General features: G+C 46.6%; 1 protein-coding gene across 10 annotated transcripts in view; it reads left to right on the top strand.

Annotated features, from left to right (window-relative positions):
• The window catches only part of LOC143286676 (liprin-beta-1-like), a 258,254-nt gene that overhangs the window by 153,605 nt on the left and 86,700 nt on the right, over positions 1 to 17,949 (top strand). For 8 of the 10 annotated variants that reach the window (XM_076594314.1, XM_076594320.1, XM_076594317.1 and 5 more), the window contains 3 exons: positions 3,742 to 3,873; positions 7,366 to 7,474; positions 17,686 to 17,748. In XM_076594314.1, the coding sequence (XP_076450429.1) occupies positions 3,742 to 3,873; positions 7,366 to 7,474; positions 17,686 to 17,748 (304 nt within the window). The remainder of the gene's footprint in view (positions 1 to 3,741; positions 3,874 to 7,365; positions 7,475 to 17,685; positions 17,749 to 17,949) is intronic. The other 2 variants (XM_076594315.1, XM_076594321.1) reach the window with 1 other exon arrangement.

Below are 17,949 nucleotides of genomic sequence, written 5' to 3'. Positions count from 1 at the left end.
TGTTGAGGATGGACAAAGTATAGCAGACACAGAGACTGGGAGATGTGTTGAGGATGGACAAAATATAGCAGACTCAGAGGCTGGGAGATGTGTTGAGGATGGACAAAGTATAGCAGACACAGAGACTGGGAGATGTGTTGAGGATGGACAAAGTATAGCAGACACAGAGACTGGGAGATGTGTTGAGGATGGACAAAGTATAGCAGACACAGAGACTGGGAGATGTGTTGAGGATGGACAAAATATAGCAGACACAGAGACTGGAAGATGTGTTGAGGATGGACAAAATATAGCAGACTCAGAGACTGGGAGATGTTTTGAGGATGAGATACTCCTTGCCTGGTACAGCAGCTGTATGATGAAAAACAAAACAAAAGAAAAACAAAACGAGAAAAAAAACACAAAAGGGGTATGGAGTGCTGCAATGTTACACCCATCCATCCATCCGACACTTATGTCAGGGATTGATTGACAGGCTGTCACTAGTGTCAGGGACCCTGTATGTTCCAACACAGGGTGGATTGTGTGTGCATGGAGTGGGAAAAGCAAGCAGTCAGCCAGCCAGCAGCAGATATATCATTGTGTAGGTAGTGTCTCACACTGTGTGGTGGTACTGTGTCAGATTTCTGGTTAGCTGTGTTGGTGTGTGTTTCTGTGTGTCGGTGTTGATTCCGTTTTGGGGACACTCTGATTCAGGTGTAGTGTGCTCCCACTCTGGTGTGAAGTTGTACACAGTTAGACACATTTGCAACACACACACACACACACACACACACACACACACACACACACACACACACACATCATTGTTACATTGTTGTTATGCTGTGTTTCTTGTTACTGTAGGTGTCAGGTTGATGTTAGTTTGGTTGTAATATTGTTTAAGGGTGGTGGTTACCCCAGTATGAGCAGTTTCAGGTTGATGTTAGTGTAGTTGTGATGTTGTTGTAAGGGTGGTTGTTAGCCCAGTATGAGCAGTTTCAGGTTGATGTTAGTGTAGTTGTGATGTTGTTGTAAGGGTGGTTGTTAGCCCAGTATGAGCAGTTTCAGGTTGGTGTTAGTGTAGTTGTGATGTTGTTGTAAGGGTGGTTGTTAGCCCAGTATGAGCAGTGTCAGGTTGATGTTAGTTTGGTTGTAATATTGTTTAAGGGTGGTTGTTAGCCCAGTATGAGCAGTTTCAGGTTGATGTTAGTGTAGTTGTGATGTTGTTGTAAGGGTGGTTGTTAGCCCAGTATGAGCAGTTTCAGGTTGATGTTAGTGTAGTTGTGATGTTGTTGTAAGGGTGGTTGTTAGCCCAGTATGAGCAGTTTCAGGTTGATGTTAGTGTAGTTGTGATGTTGTTGTAAGGGTGGTTGTTAGCCCAGTATGAGCAGTGTCAGGTTGATGTTAGTTTGGTTGTAATATTGTTTAAGGGTGGTTGTTAGCCCAGTATGAGCAGTTTCAGGTTGATGTTAGTGTAGTTGTGATGTTGTTGTAAGGGTGGTTGTTAGCCCAGTATGAGCAGTGTCAGGTTGATGTTAGTTTGGTTGTAATATTGTTTAAGGGTGGTTGTTAGCCCAGTATGAGCAGTTTCAGGTTGATGTTAGTGTAGTTGTGATGTTGTTGTAAGGGTGGTTGTTAGCCCAGTATGAGCAGTGTCAGGTTGATGTTAGTTTGGTTGTAATATTGTTTAAGGGTGGTGGTTAGCCCAGTATGAGCAGTTTCAGGTTGATGTTAGTGTAGTTGTGATGTTGTTGTAAGGGTGGTTGTTAGCCCAGTATGAGCAGTTTCAGGTTGGTGTTAGTGTAGCTGTGATGTTGTTGTAAGGGTGGTTGTTAGCCCAGTATGAGCAGTTTCAGGTTGGTGTTAGTGTAGTTGTAATGTTGTAAGGGTGGTTGTTAGCCCAGTACAGCAGTTTCCCAGTGATTCCAGGCTGTGCTGTGACCATCATTCTTCACTTACATGCCCACTGACTCCATCCCACAGGCTAACACGCTTCCATCACCTCCCTCATAAAATATGGATCAACAAAATTGGATTCAGACTTTCGCTTGCAGAAAAGCAATCTTAAAGTCCTTTGCTTTTCTGTCTTTGTGTGTGTTTGTGTGTGTGTGTTTGAACGGTTAGGTTGGAGTTGGGATGGAATTTTATTTTCGATCTCTGCTTCCATGTGGATTGATATGATGTTTAGTTTTACAAAGGTTTTGTTAGGGGTGAATTAGGAGCATTGTTCCACTTGTCTGGGGAGTTTGATTGATATTATTATTGTTATTATGAGATTACATGGAGATGAGGAAGGGAAAACCAAGTGTCACTTAATTTCAAAATGTTCATGGAGGAAAAATGTGTGTGTGTGTGTTTGTGTGTGCATGCATGCATGTGTGTGTGTACCTTATGAATTGGAAATGTGCACTGCAGTAAGACTGACACCATGCATGCATGTGTGTGTGTACCTTATGAATTGGAAATGTGCACTGCAGTAAGACTGACACCATGCATGCATGTGTGTGTGTACCTTATGAATTGGAAATGTGCACTGCAGTAAGACTGACGCCATGCATGCATGTGTGTGTGTACCTTATGAATTGGAAATGTGCACTGCAGTAAGACTGACGCCAAAATGGTTGCCATGTCATGGTGGAAACTTGAACTGAATCTTTAAAAAAAAAATTTTTTTAATTTTTTTTTTTTACTACAGTCTTCTTTTAGTGTCAAGTATGTTTGGGGCTTTCTTCCATCCTACTGCTTGCCTTACTCTGGACTGGTTTTGATGGGGTACTGGGGTGAGGATCAGGTTGAAAAGCAACACTTTGCATCCGCTGAAGTACAGGCATCTGTACTCAAAAGGATTCACACATGATGAACTTACTCATGCTCACACACACACACACACACACACACACACACCATAACACAACACAACACAACACAACACAACACAACACACATGATGCACACACTATCTCGTTCAGTCTGTCTTTCTCCCATATTCACACATATCCCCACAACCTTTTCTGTTCCCTGATTGTTACAATGACTGGTGTTTCCAAGGTGTGTTTCAACAGGTGTTACTGTCAGTGACCATGACAACCATACTCATGTTTCACTTTCAGGAACAGTGGTGTTTCCAAGGTGTGTTTCAACAGGTGTTACTGTCAGTGACCATGACAACCATACTCATGTTTCACTTTCAGGAACAGTGGTGTTTCCAAGGTGTGTTTCAACAGGTGTTACTGTCAGTGACCATGACAACCATACTCATGTTTCACTTTCAGGAACAGTGGTGTTTCCAAGGTGTGTTTCAACAGGTGTTGACTGTCAGTGACCATGACAACCATACTCATGTTTCACTTTCAGGAACAGTGGTGTTTCCAAGGTGTGTTTCAACAGGTGTTACTGTCACAGTGACCATGAAACCATACCTGTGTTTCATTTTCAGGAACAGTGGTGTTTCCAAGGTGTGTTTCAACAGGTGTTACTGTCACAGTGACCATGAAACCATACCTGTGTTTCATTTTCAGGAACAGTGGTGTTTCCAAGGTGTGTTTCAACAGGTGTTACTGTCACAGTGACCATGAAACCATACCTGTGTTTCATTTTCAGGAACAGTGGTGTTTCCAAGATGTGTTTCAACAGGTGTTACTGTCACAGTGACCATGAAACCATACCTGTGTTTCATTTTCAGGAACAGTGGTGTTTCCAAGGTGTGTTTCAATAGGTGTTACTGTCACAGTGACCATGACAACCATACCTGTGTTTCAGGAACTGTTGACCCACTCGTCCCTGGAGACCCACAAGCTGGATCTGATGGCCGAGATCTCCAGCCTCAAACTGAAATTGGCGGCAGCAGAAAAGGACCGCCGAGAGCTGGATGAACGATGCAGGGCAGCTCAGGTAAGGAAAGGTGTGGGCACTGCCAGGTGAGATAAGGGTGGGGGAGGGGGGTCAGACTGCCCATTAGATAGGGGTGGGGGATGTGGTCAGACTGCCCATTAGATAGGGGTGGGGGATGTGGTCAGACTGTCCATTAGATAGGGGTGGGGGATGTGGTCAGACTGTCCATTAGATAGGGGTGCGGGATGTGGTCAGACTGCCCATTAGATAGGGGTGGGGGATGTGGTCAGACTGCCCATTAGTTAGGGGTGGGGGATGTGGTCAGACTGCCCATTAGATAGGGGTGGGGGATGTGGTCAGACTGTCCATTAGATAGGGGTGGGGGATGTGGTCAGACTGTCCATTAGATAGGGGTGGGGGATGTGGTCAGACTGTCCATTAGATAGGGGTGGGGGATGTGGTCAGACTGTCCATTAGATAGGGGGGATGTGGTCAGACTGCCCATTAGATAGGGGTGAGGGATGTGGTCAGACTGTCCATTAGTTAGGGGTGCGGGATGTGGTCAGACTGCCCATTAGATAGGGGTGGGGGATGTGGTCAGACTGTCCATTAGATAGGGGGGATGTGGTCAGACTGTCCATTAGATAGGGGGGATGTGGTCAGACTGCCCATTAGTTTCAGTTTCAGTAGCTCAAGGAGGCGTCACTGCGTTCGGACATATCCATATACGCTACACCACATCTGCCAAGCAGATGCCTGACCAGCAGCGTAACCCAACGCGCTTAGTCAGCCCTTGAGGGGGGAAAAAAAAAAGGTGAATAAAAGGTGCCCATTAGATATGGGTGAGGGATGTGGTCAGACTGTCCATTAAATAGGGGTGGGGGATGTGGTCAGACTGTCCATTAGTTAGGGGTGCGGGATGTGGTCAGACTCCCATTAGATAGGGGTGAGGGATGTGGTCAGACTGTCCATTAAATAGGGGTGGGGGATGTGGTCAGACTGTCCATTAGTTAGGGGTGGGGGATGTGGTCTGTCTATTAGATAGGGGTGCGGGATGTGGTCAGACTGTCCATTAGTTAGGGGTGGGGGATGTGGTCAGACTGTCCATTAGATAGGGGGGATGTGGTCAGACTGTCCATTAGATAGGGGTGGGGGATGTGGTCAGACTGTCCATTAGTTAGGGGTGGGGGATGTGGTCAGACTGTCCATTAGTTAGGGGTGGGGGATGTGGTCAGACTGTCCATTAGATAGGGGTGGGGGATGTGGTCAGACTGTCCATTAGTTAGGGGTGGGGGATGTGGTCAGACTGTCCATTAGTTAGGGGTCGGGGATGTGGTCAGACTGCCCATTAGATAGGGGTGGGGGATGTGGTCAGACTGCCCATTAGATAGGGGTGGGGGATGTGGTCAGACTGCCCATTAGTTAGGGGTGGGGGATGTGGTCAGACTGCCCATTAGATAGGGGTGGGGGATGTGGTCAGACTGTCCATTAGTTAGGGGTGCGGGATGTGGTCAGACTGTCCATTAGATAGGGGTGGGGGATGTGGTCAGACTGTCCATTAGATAGGGGTGGGGGATGTGGTCAGACTGTCCATTAGATAGGGGTGCGGGATGTGGTCAGACTGTCCATTAGTTAGGGGTGCGGGATGTGGTCAGACTGCCCATTAGATAGGGGTGGGGGATGTGGTCAGACTGCCCATTAGATAGGGGTGGGGGATGTGGTCAGACTGTCCATTAGTTAGGGGTGGGGGATGTGGTCAGACTGTCCATTAGTTAGGGGTGGGGGATGTGGTCAGACTGTCCATTAGTTAGGGGGGATGTGGTCAGACTGCCCATTAGTTAGGGGTGCGGGATGTGGTCAGACTGCCCATTAGTTAGGGGTGGGGGATGTGGTCAGACTGTCCATTAGTTAGGGGTGCGGGATGTGGTCAGACTGTCCATTAGTTAGGGGTGCGGGATGTGGTCAGACTGTCCATTAGTTAGGGGTGCGGGATGTGGTCAGACTGCCCATTAGATAGGGGTGGGGGATGTGGTCAGACTGTCCATTAGATAGGGGGGATGTGGTCAGACTGTCCATTAGATAGGGGGGATGTGGTCAGACTGCCCATTAGTTTCAGTTTCAGTAGCTCAAGGAGGCGTCACTGCGTTCGGACATATCCATATACGCTACACCACATCTGCCAAGCAGATGCCTGACCAGCAGCGTAACCCAACGCGCTTAGTCAGCCCTTGAGGGGGGAAAAAAAAAAGGTGAATAAAAGGTGCCCATTAGATATGGGTGAGGGATGTGGTCAGACTGTCCATTAAATAGGGGTGGGGGATGTGGTCAGACTGTCCATTAGGTAGGGGTGGGGGATGTGGTCAGACTGCCCATTAGATAGGGGTGAGGGATGTGGTCAGACTGCCCATTAGATAGGGGTGGGGGATGTGGTCAGACTGTCCATTAGTTAGGGGTGGGGGATGTGGTCAGACTGTCCATTAGTTAGGGGTGGGGGATGTGGTCAGTGTCCATTAGTTAGGGGTGGGGGATGTGGTCAGACTTTATAAGTACTCATATCATCATCATCACCTTTTTGAGGATGGGCGCTTTATAAGTACTGACTCCCTGACTGACTCTAGAAACTTGTCACATCCAACTCTTTTATTATCTAAGAAAAAAATTAAAAAAGAAGTGGAAAAAAAGAAGAAGAAAAATCGAAGAAAAAGAGCAACCTTGCGCTCCATGGACTTGCATGCAACTGAAGCCACAGGAACTAGGAAAAAACAATCAAAATCTTTTATCAATTTTTTTTTCCAGCTTTTGTTGTTGTTGGTCTGAACTCTGATTCAAACTTTGCTACTTGTAAGTTGTTTGGGTACTTTCAGCTCTGTTGACACATGTCTTGTTTGAAGTAAATGGAACTTTTGGCTCAGTTGATACATCCTGTTTGAAGTAAATGAAGATGATGAAAGAAGATGACACTGACCTTGACTGTTGATATGCAGACGTGTGTCCTGGGGTTTCACATGGATGAAGATGATGAGGAGTGACCCTGACCTTGACTTCTGCAGTGCAGACTTGTGTTCTGTTTGAAGTGACCGAAGATGATGTGTTAAGTGACCCTGACATTGACCTAATGTGCAGACACATGTCCAAGTGTTTGACATGAGTGGAGATGAAGAGGGGTTACCTTGACTTTGACCTTTCCTATGCAGACTTGTCCTTGTATTTGACAGGAAGATGATGACTGACCATTACCTTTCTGTGTAGAGACTTGTCATTGCGTTTGACATGAATGGAGATGAAGAGGAGTTACCTTGACCTTTCCTATGCAGAGACTTGTCCTTGTATTTGACATGAAGATGATGAGGATTGACCCTGACCTTGACCTTTCCTATTCAGAGACCTTGTCCTTGTGTTTGACATGACTGGAGATGAAGAGGAGTGACGTGAATGAAAATAATGAGGAGTGAAGTGACCTTGGCTTTCCTGTGCAGGTGTACATGTCCTTGTGTTTGACATGACTGAAGATGATGATGATGAATGACTCTGACCTTGACCTTTGCTGTGCAGAGACACATTGCGGAGCTGGAGGCCAAAGTGCTGATCAAGGACGCCGAGATGGCGGAGCTGCGGCAACGAATGATCCGCAACGGCACTGTCATCATGCCAGAGTCTGGAGGTATGCACCCCTCTGGGTGTGGCTGTTGTTTCTTGTGTCAGTGGTTTGTGTGGTGCACAGATTTGAAAAGTCTACCGTAGATGGTGCATGGATGTTGTGTCAATGGTTTCCTGTGTTGTTGGAGTTGTGTCATTGTTACACTTTTCCTGTATGTAGAGGTGCTACCTTGGTTGGGGAAGGGGTTACACTATGAAAGTTGGTGGTTCAATTGTGCAGCTGTTGGCGGATAGTTGATCAGATGTTTCCAAAGGTAGGGGGGATTGAATGAAAATCAAGCAGCTTTAGAGGGTCATGTGTTTTTTCATTGTTCATCTTCTGCCACTCACATAGTGGTGGATGTATGTCAGTTCAGAAGACAAACACAGGCAGGCAGATTTGTGTTAGCACACTGTTGCTGAATTAGCTGTGTTCTTTGTTGCATGCATTCAGAATCTCTGAATTTAGAAAAGAAAAGAAAAAAAAATCTCACTCAGCTTTTTGTGGAGACATTCTCGTCTTGTGTCAAGCAACATTGCTACTTTTCGCATGATTTCCTACCCATTGTTATCAACATATCTCTTGTGAGAAAAACACTTGATGAAGTCATGTTGCGCTGTCACAATCTATTTTCAGGATCTCAGTTAAATTTTTCAGTAGTCTTTGAAATCATTTCTTCTTCTTTGTCATTTGATCAAGCATTCTTCGGGTTTTTTTTTTTGTTTTTTTTTTTTTTGCTAAATGGAAAGTGATCTGAAGTCACCATGAAAGTGGAAGAGATTTTTGTTTTGTGCATGGCACTGCCCTATAGCAGAGTGAGTGTGACAGCTGAAAGTAGCCTGGGTGAGATGGGTGCAGCAGCCAAGTGGTAAGAAGGGTCCTCAATGAAAAGAGAGTATAGCAGCCTACATGGTAGAAAGGGTCCCCAATGAAAAGAGAGCAGAGCAGCCTACATGGTAAGAAGGGTCCTCAATGAAAAGAGAGTAGAGCAGCCTACATGGTAGAAAGAGTCCTCAATGAAAAGAGAGTAGAGCAGCCTACATGGTAGAAATGGTCCCCAATGAAAAGAGAGTAGAGCAGCCTACATGGTAAAAAGGGTCCTCAATGAAAAGAGAGTATAGCAGCCTACATGGTAGAAAGGGTCCCCAATGAAAAGAGAGTAGAGCAGCCTACATGGTAGAAAGGGTCCCCAATGAAAAGAGAGTGTAGCAGCCTACATGGTAGAAAGGGTCCCCAATGAAAAGAGAGTAGAGCAGCCTACATGGTAAAAAGGGTCCCCAATGAAAAGAGAGTAGAGCAGCATACATGGTAAAAAGGGTCCTCAATCAAAAGAGAGTAGAGCAGCCTACATGGTAGAAAGGGTCCCCAATGAAAAGAGAGCAGAGCAGCCTACATGGTAAGAAGGGTCCTCAATGAAAAGAGAGTAGAGCAGCCTACATGGTAGAAAGAGTCCTCAATGAAAAGAGAGTAGAGCAGCCTACATGGTAGAAATGGTCCCCAATGAAAAGAGAGTAGAGCAGCCTACATGGTAAAAAGGGTCCTCAATGAAAAGAGAGTATAGCAGCCTACATGGTAGAAAGGGTCCCCAATGAAAAGAGAGTAGAGCAGCCTACATGGTAGAAAGGGTCCCCAATGAAAAGAGAGTGTAGCAGCCTACATGGTAGAAAGGGTCCCCAATGAAAAGAGAGTAGAGCAGCCTACATGGTAGAAAGGGTCCCCAATGAAAAGAGAGTAGAGCAGCCTACATGGTAAAAAGGGTCCTCAATCAAAAGAGAGTAGAGCAGCCTACATGGTAGAAATGGTCCCCAATGAAAAGAGAGTAGAGCAGCCTACATGGTAGAAAGGGTCCCCAATGAAAAGAGAGTAGAGCAGCCTACATGGTAGAAAGGGTCCCCAATGAAAAGAGAGTAGAGCAGCCTACATGGTAGAAAGGGTCCCCAATGAAAAGAGACAGCCTACATGGTAGAAAGGGCCCCCAATGAAAAGAGAGTGTAGCAGCCTACATGGTAAAAAGGGTCCCCAATGAAAAGAGAGTAGAGCAGCCTACATGGTAGAAAGAGTCCTCAATGAAAAGAGAGTAGAGCAGCCTACATGGTAGAAAGGGTCCCCAATGAAAAGAGACAGCCTACATGGTAGAAAGGGTCCCCAATGAAAAGAGAGTAGAGCAGCCTACATGGTAGAAAGGGTCCCCAATGAAAAGAGACAGCCTACATGGTAGAAAGGGTCCCCAATGAAAAGAGAGTAGAGCAGCCTACATGGTAGAAAGGGTCCCCAATGAAAAGAGAGTAGAGCAGCCTACATGGTAGAAAGAGTACTCAATGAAAAGAGAGTGTAGCAGCCTACATGGTAAAAAGGGTCCCCAATGAAAAGAGACAGCCTACATGGTAAAAAGGGTCCCCAATGAAAAGAGACAGCCTACATGGTAAAAAGGGTCCCCAATGAAAAGAGACAGCCTACATGGTAAAAAGGGTCCTCAATGAAAAGAGAGTAGAGCAGCCTACATGGTAGAAAGGGTCCCCAATGAAAGAGTGTAGCAGCCTACATGGTAAAAAGGGTCCCCAATGAAAAGGGAGTAGAGCAGCCTACATGGTAGAAATGGTCCCCAATGAAAAGAGAGTAGAGCAGCCTACATGGTAGAAAGGGTCCCCAATGAAAAGAGAGTAGAGCAGCCTACATGGTAGAAAGGTCCCCAATGAAAAGAGAGTAGATCAGCCTACATGGTAGAAAGGGTCCCCAATGAAAAGAGACAGCCTACATGGTAGAAAGGGTCCCCAATGAAAAGAGAGTAGAGCAGCATACATGGTAAAAAGGGTCCCCAATGAAAAGAGACAGCCTACATGGTAGAAAGGGTCCCCAATGAAAAGAGACAGCCTACATGGTAAAAAGGGTCCCCAATGAAAAGAGAGTAGAGCAGCCTACATGGTAGAAAGGGTCCCCAATGAAAAGAGAGTGTAGCAGCCTACATGGTAGAAAGGTCCCCAATGAAAAGAGAGCAGAGCAGCCTACATGGTAGAAAGGGTCCCCAATGAAAAGAGACAGCCTACATGGTAAAAAGGTCCCCAATGAAAAGAGAGTAGAGCAGCCTACATGGTAGAAAGGGTCCCCAATGAAAAGAGACAGCCTACATGGTAAAAAGGGTCCTGCAGGAAAGGCCCACTGCTGCGTACACGTAGTCATGGGAGAGTCAGCGCACAGAGACAGAAGGATGAAAAAGGGTTGTGATATTCAGATTCAGACATTGCTCTCATGGTATGCAGAGAGTGCCTTGAAATAAAGCTGCTCATTTTGTTTCGTTTCATTGATTGACATTGCTTTTGTGTGTGTGTTCAGGGCGTTTTTGTGTTAGTTGCTCTGTTAAAATGATTGGTTAACTTGGCTTGAGCCAGTTTTGTAGGATCACTTATTCATAGGTAGATCATAGATGTATGGAACCCAGGGCATTTTGAAAAAGATTTGCTTTCACTGCATGTGCAAGCATTTCTCTTATTAGTCTTGATTTTTTTTTTTATAAAGCATGCGTTTTGTGTCTGTGTGTTGCTATGTTGAGTGTTTCCTGAAACTTTAGCGTGCATGTTGTTTGTGTGTGTGTTGCTATGTTGTCTTAAGCATTGTGTGACTGAAACTGGAAAAAGACTTTTGCAAGCATTGTCATACCCGAAGTTCGTGATGTCTGTGAGTTTCAACATCTTATGGTCTTTTCAACTTTGTTGTGTCGTTTCTATGTCTGTCAGTTTGAACAGAACACCTTACAGCCAACAGCTGTGTTGTGAAGTGTTGTGTCATTTCTATGTCTGTCAGTGTGAACAGAACACCTTATACTATAGCCAACAACTGTGTTGTGAAGTGTTGTGTCATTTCTATGTCTGTCAGTGTGAACAGAACACCTTATACTATAGCCAACAACTGTGTTGTGAAGTGTTGTGTCATTTCTATGTCTGTCAGTGTGAACAGAACACCTTATCGCCAACAACTGTGTTGTGAAGTGTTGTGTCGTTTCTATGTCTGTCAGTTTGAACAGAACACCTTACAGCCAACAGCTGTGTTGTGAAGTGTTGTGTCATTTCTATGTCTGTCAGTGTGAACAGAACACCTTATCGCCAACAACTGTGTTGTGAAGTGTTGTGTCATTTCTATGTCTGTCAGTGTGAACAGAACGCCTTATACTATAGCCAACAACTGTGTTGTGAAGTGTTGTGTCATTTCTATGTCTGTCAGTGTGAACAGAACACCTTATACTATAGCCAACAACTGTGTTGTGAAGTGTTGTGTCATTTCTATGTCTGTCAGTGTGAACAGAACGCCTTATAGCCAACAACTGTGTTGTGAAGTGTTGTGTCATTTCTATGTCTGTCTGTCAGTGTGAACAGAACACCTTATACTATAGCCAACAACTGTGTTGTGAAGTGTTGTGTCATTTCTATGTCTGTCAGTGTGAACAGAACGCCTTATAGCCAACAACTGTGTTGTGAAGTGTTGTGTCATTTCTATGTCTGTCAGTGTGAACAGAACACCTTATCGCCAACAACTGTGTTGTGAAGTGTTGTGTCATTTCTATGTCTGTCAGTTTGAACAGAACACCTTATACTATAGCCAACAACTGTGTTGTGAAGTGTTGTGTCATTTCTATGTCTGTCAGTGTGAACAGATCACCTTATACTATAGCCAACAACTGTGTTGTGAAGTGTTGTGTCATTTCTATGTCTGTCAGTGTGAACAGATCACCTTATCGCCAACAACTGTGTTGTGAAGTGTTGTGTCATTTCTATGTCTGTCAGTGTGAACAGAACACCTTATCGCCAACAACTGTGTTGTGAAGTGTTGTGTCATTTCTATGTCTGTCAGTGTGAACAGAACACCTTATCGCCAACAACTGTGTTGTGAAGTGTTGTGTCATTTCTATGTCTGTCAGTGTGAACAGAACGCCTTATACTATAGCCAACAACTGTGTTGTGAAGTGTTGTGTCATTTCTATGTCTGTCAGTGTGAACAGAACACCTTATCGCCAACAACTGTGTTGTGAAGTGTTGTGTCATTTCTATGTCTGTCTGTCAGTGTGAACAGAACACCTTATAGCCAACAACTGTGTTATGAAGTGTTGTGTCATTTCTATGTCTGTCAGTGTGAACAGAACACCTTATACTATAGCCAACAACTGTGTTGTGAAGTGTTGTGTCATTTCTATGTCTGTCAGTGTGAACAGAACACCTTATACTATAGCCAACAACTGTGTTGTGAAGTGTTGTGTCATTTCTATGTCTGTCAGTGTGAACAGAACACCTTATACTATAGCCAACAACTGTGTTGTGAAGTGTTGTGTCATTTCTATGTCTGTCTGTCAGTGTGAACAGAACGCCTTACAGCCAACAACTGTGTTGTGAAGTGTTGTGTCATTTCTATGTCTGTCAGTGTGAACAGAACACCTTATCGCCAACAACTGTGTTGTGAAGTGTTGTGTCATTTCTATGTCTGTCAGTGTGAACAGAACGCCTTATACTATAGCCAACAACTGTGTTGTGAAGTGTTGTGTCATTTCTATGTCTGTCAGTGTGAACAGAACACCTTATCGCCAACAACTGTGTTGTGAAGTGTTGTGTCATTTCTATGTCTGTCAGTGTGAACAGAACGCCTTATAGCCAACAACTGTGTTGTGAAGTGTTGTGTCATTTCTATGTCTGTCAGTGTGAACAGAACGCCTTATAGCCAACAACTGTGTTGTGAAGTGTTGTGTCATTTCTATGTTTGTCAGTGTGAACAGAACGCCTTATAGCCAACAACTGTGTTGTGAAGTGTTGATTCATTTCTATATCTGTGTGGACAGATATCTGTGCGTTGGTTGTTTGGCATGATGTGCATCTGTGTGTGTGTGTGTGTGTGTGTGTGTGTGTGTGTGTGTGTGTGTGTGTGGACATGTGTAAGAGGAGTGTATGTGTATGCACAGGCAGATGTATGTTGTGATGTGAGTGGGTTGGATGGTCAGATGTTAACTCTTTACAAAAGTCAACTGACACTCCTGTTCACATGTCTGGCCTGGCTCTTCATAAATCATGTATTACTTGTATGCACTTCATATCAGCATTAGCATGTGCGCACGCGCACGCACACACACATTCACAGGCAGACTAATTGCAGTGTTCACGGTGTTCCATGTTTGTGTGCATACAGATTCAGGCTGTGTTCATGGTGTTCCATGTTTGTGTGCATACAGATTCAGGCAGTGTTCACGTTGTTCCATGTTTGTGTGCATACAGATTCAGGCAGTGTTCACGGTGTTCCATGTTTGTGTGCATACAGATTCAGGCAGTGTTCACGGTGTTCCATGTTTGTGTGCATACAGATTCAGGCAGTGTTCACGGTGTTCCATGTTTGTGTGCATACAGATTCAGGCAGTGTTCACGGTGTTCCATGTTTGTGTGCATGCAGATTCAGGCAGTGTTCACGGTGTTCCATGTTTGTGTGCATGCAGATTCAGGCTGTGTTCATGGTGTTCCATGTTTGTGTGCATACAGATTTTAGGCAGTGTTCACTGTGTTCCATGTTTGTGTGCATACAGATTCAGGCAGTGTTCATGTTGCTCCATGTTTGTGTGCATACAGATTCAGGCTGTGTTCAGGCTGTGCTCATGTTCTATGTTAATGTGCATACAGACCATTGAACTTGCTTTGTGTTTATTTCCCTACCCCAAAAACTGGCTTTTGTCTGCGCAGTCCTTTTAAAAAAATCTGTTTTTATCTTGTTTTCTGTTAATTGTGTTGCCTGACAAGAAACACTTCAGTGTGTGTGTGTGTGTGTGTGCATACAGCTTATGTCCATTTTGTTATGATTTACTTATCGGAGAGGAAGCTTTTGGTGACCATATGCTTTTTGTTTTTTGTTTCTTTTGTTCATTTTCATGAGAGGAAAAAGCTTCAGTGTGTGCACAGACAATGTGTTTGTTCCATGTTATTTCAAAGACAGCTTCGGACCAGTGTGTGCACAGACAATGTGTTCCATGTTATTTCAAAGAAAGCTTTGTACCAATCTGTGCATAGACACTGTGTTCCATGTTATTTCAAAGAAAGTGGGTGTACAGACACTGTGTTTATTCCATGTTATTTCAAAGAAGCTTTGAACCTTATTTCGTTCCATGTTATTTTCTTGAACAAAAGCTTTCTGTGTGCGTGAGTGCTTTTCATTTGTTTACTGTTAGTTTGTTTGAGAGCCCAAAGGAAAAAAACAACCCAAGAGTCGGATTTGATTGAGTGTGGCTGTGAGTGACCCTGTGTCAGGCTGCTGTTGTGTGTGGCTGTTCTGTGAGTGACCCTGTGTCAGGCTGCCATGTGTGTGGCTGTTCTGTGAGTGACCCTGTGTCAGGCTGCCATGTGTGTGGCTGTTCTGTGAGTGACCCTGTGTCAGGCTGCTGTTGTGTGGCTGTTCTGTGAGTGACCCTGTGTCAGGCTGCTGTTGTGTGTGGCTGTTCTGTGAGTGACCCTGTGTCAGGCTGCCATGTGTGTGGCTGTTCTGTGAGTGACCCTGTGTCAGGCTGCTGTTGTGTGTGGCTGTTCTGTGAGTGACCCTGTGTCAGGCTGCTGTTGTGTGTGGCTGTTCTGTGAGTGACCCTGTGTCAGGCTGCCATGTGTGTGGCTGTTCTGTGAGTGACCCTGTGTCAGGCTGCTGTTGTGTGTGGCTGTTCTGTGAGTGACCCTGTGTCAGGCTGCAGTGTGTGTGGCTGTTCTGTGAGTGACCCTGTGTCAGGCTGCCATGTGTGTGGCTGTTCTGTGAGTGACCCTGTGTCAGGCTGCTGTTGTGTGTGGCTGTTCTGTGAGTGACCCTGTGTCAGGCTGCCATGTGTGTGGCTGTTCTGTGAGTGACCCTGTGTCAGGCTGCCATGTGTGTGGCTGTTCTGTGAGTGACCCTGTGTCAGGCTGCCATGTGTGTGGCTGTTCTGTGAGTGACCCTGTGTCAGGCTGCCATGTGTGTGGCTGTTCTGTGAGTGACCCTGTGTCAGGCTGCTGTTGTGTGTGGCTGTTCTGTGAGTGACCCTGTGTCAGGGCTGCCTGTGTGTGTGGCTGTTCTGTGAGTGACCCTGTGTCAGGCTGCCATGTGTGTGGCTGTTCTGTGAGTGACCCTGTGTCAGGCTGCCATGTGTGTGGCTGTTCTGTGAGTGACCCTGTGTCAGGCTGCCATGTGTGTGGCTGTTCTGTGAGTGACCCTGTGTCAGGCTGCTGTTGTGTGTGGCTGTTCTGTGAGTGACCCTGTGTCAGGCTGCTGTTGTGTGTGGCTGTTCTGTGAGTGACCCTGTGTCAGGCTGCCATGTGTGTGGCTGTTCTGTGAGTGACCCTGTGTCAGGCTGCCATGTGTGTGGCTGTTCTGTGAGTGACCCTGTGTCAGGCTGCTGTTGTGTGTGGCTGTTCTGTGAGTGACCCTGTGTCAGGCTGCCATGTGTGTGACTGTTCTGTGAGTGACCCTGTGTCAGGCTGCTGTTGTGTGTGGCTGTTCTGTGAGTGACCCTGTGTCAGGTTGCCATGTGTGTGGCTGTTCTGTGAGTGACCCTGTGTCAGGCTGCCATGTGTGTGGCTGTTCTGTGAGTGACCCTGTGTCAGGCTGCTGTTGTGTGTGACTGTTCTGTGAGTGACCCTGTGTCAGGCTGCCATGTGTGTGGCTGTTCTGTGAGTGACCCTGTGTCAGGCTGCCATGTGTGTGGCTGTTCTGTGAGTGACCCTGTGTCAGGCTGCTGTTGTGTGTGGCTGTTCTGTGAGTGACCCTGTGTCAGGCTGCCATGTGTGTGGCTGTTCTGTGAGTGACCCTGTGTCAGGCTGCCATGTGTGTGGCTGTTCTGTGAGTGACCCTGTGTCAGGCTGCCATGTGTGTGGCTGTTCTGTGAGTGACCCTGTGTCAGGCTGCCATGTGTGTGGCTGTTCTGTGAGTGACCCTGTGTCAGGCTGCCATGTGTGTGGCTGTTCTGTGAGTGACCCTGTGTCAGGCTGCCATGTGTGTGGCTGTTCTGTGAGTGACCCTGTGTCAGGCTGCCATGTGTGTGGCTGTTCTGTGAGTGACCCTGTGTCAGGCTGCTGTTGTGTGTGGCTGTTCTGTGAGTGACCCTGTGTCAGGCTGCCATGTGTGTGGCTGTTCTGTGAGTGACCCTGTGTCAGGCTGCTGTTGTGTGTGGCTGTTCTGTGAGTGACCCTGTGTCAGGCTGCCATGTGTGTGGCTGTTCTGTGAGTGACCCTGTGTCAGGCTGCCATGTGTGTGGCTGTTCTGTGAGTGACCCTGTGTCAGGCTGCCATGTGTGTGGCTGTTCTGTGAGTGACCCTGTGTCAGGCTGCCATGTGTGTGGCTGTTCTGTGAGTGACCCTGTGTCAGGCTGCCATGTGTGTGGCTGTTCTGTGAGTGACCCTGTGTCAGGCTGCTGTTGTGTGTGGCTGTTCTGTGAGTGACCCTGTGTCAGGCTGCTGTTGTGTGTGGCTGTTCTGTGAGTGACCCTGTGTCAGGCTGCCATGTGTGTGGCTGTTCTGTGAGTGACCCTGTGTCAGGCTGCCATGTGTGTGGCTGTTCTGTGAGTGACCCTGTATCAGGCTGCCATGTGTGTGGCTGTTCTGTGAGTGACCCTGTGTCAGGCTGCCATGTGTGTGGCTGTTCTGTGAGAGACCCTGTGTCAGGCTGCCATGTGTGTGGCTGTTCTGTGAGTGACCCTGTGTCAGGCTGCCATGTGTGTGGCTGTTCTGTGAGTGACCCTGTGTCAGGCTGCTGTTGTGTGTGGCTGTTCTGTGAGTGACCCTGTGTCAGGCTGCCATGTGTGTGGCTGTTCTGTGAGTGACCCTGTGTCAGGCTGCCATGTGTGTGGCTGTTCTGTGAGTGACCCTGTGTCAGGCTGCCATGTGTGTGGCTGTTCTGTGAGTGACCCTGTGTCAGGCTGCCATGTGTGTGGCTGTTCTGTGAGTGACCCTGTGTCAGGCTGCTGTTGTGTGTGGCTGTTCTGTGAGTGACCCTGTGTCAGGCTGCTGTTGTGTGTGGCTGTTCTGTGAGTGACCCTGTGTCAGGCTGCCATGTGTGTGGCTGTTCTGTGAGTGACCCTGTGTCAGGCTGCTGTTGTGTGTGGCTGTTCTGTGAGTGACCCTGTGTCAGGCTGCCATGTGTGTGGCTGTTCTGTGAGTGACCCTGTGTCAGGCTGCCATGTGTGTGGCTGTTCTGTGAGTGACCCTGTGTCAGGCTGCTGTTGTGTGTGGCTGTTCCCCATCTTCTGTTGCTTGTGTTTGCAGGGGAGGCAGGAGGGGACCGCACTTTAGAACGAGAGAAAACCTTAGATAGGCTTAAAAGGAAACGTAAGATGATTGCGCGTTTGGCTTTGTTCCTTTGGTTGTTTCCTTTTCTTTCCTTTGTTTGGGTTTCCTAATGGTTTACCATGCTTAGCTGTAGACAGCAGGGCTGTCCCTGGATGCTGTGTGTATAGTTGTGGAACACACCCTGGCTGTATAGATAGATTGATATGTATGTATTAAGGATGTGTGTGTGTGTGGTTGTGT

Source organism: Babylonia areolata, chromosome 10 (assembly GCF_041734735.1).
Source record: "Babylonia areolata isolate BAREFJ2019XMU chromosome 10, ASM4173473v1, whole genome shotgun sequence".
Lineage (NCBI taxonomy): Eukaryota > Metazoa > Mollusca > Gastropoda > Neogastropoda > Buccinidae > Babylonia > Babylonia areolata.
The sequence above is the reverse complement of the archived record's forward strand: the minus strand, read 5'-3'. Positions and strand labels throughout refer to the sequence as shown.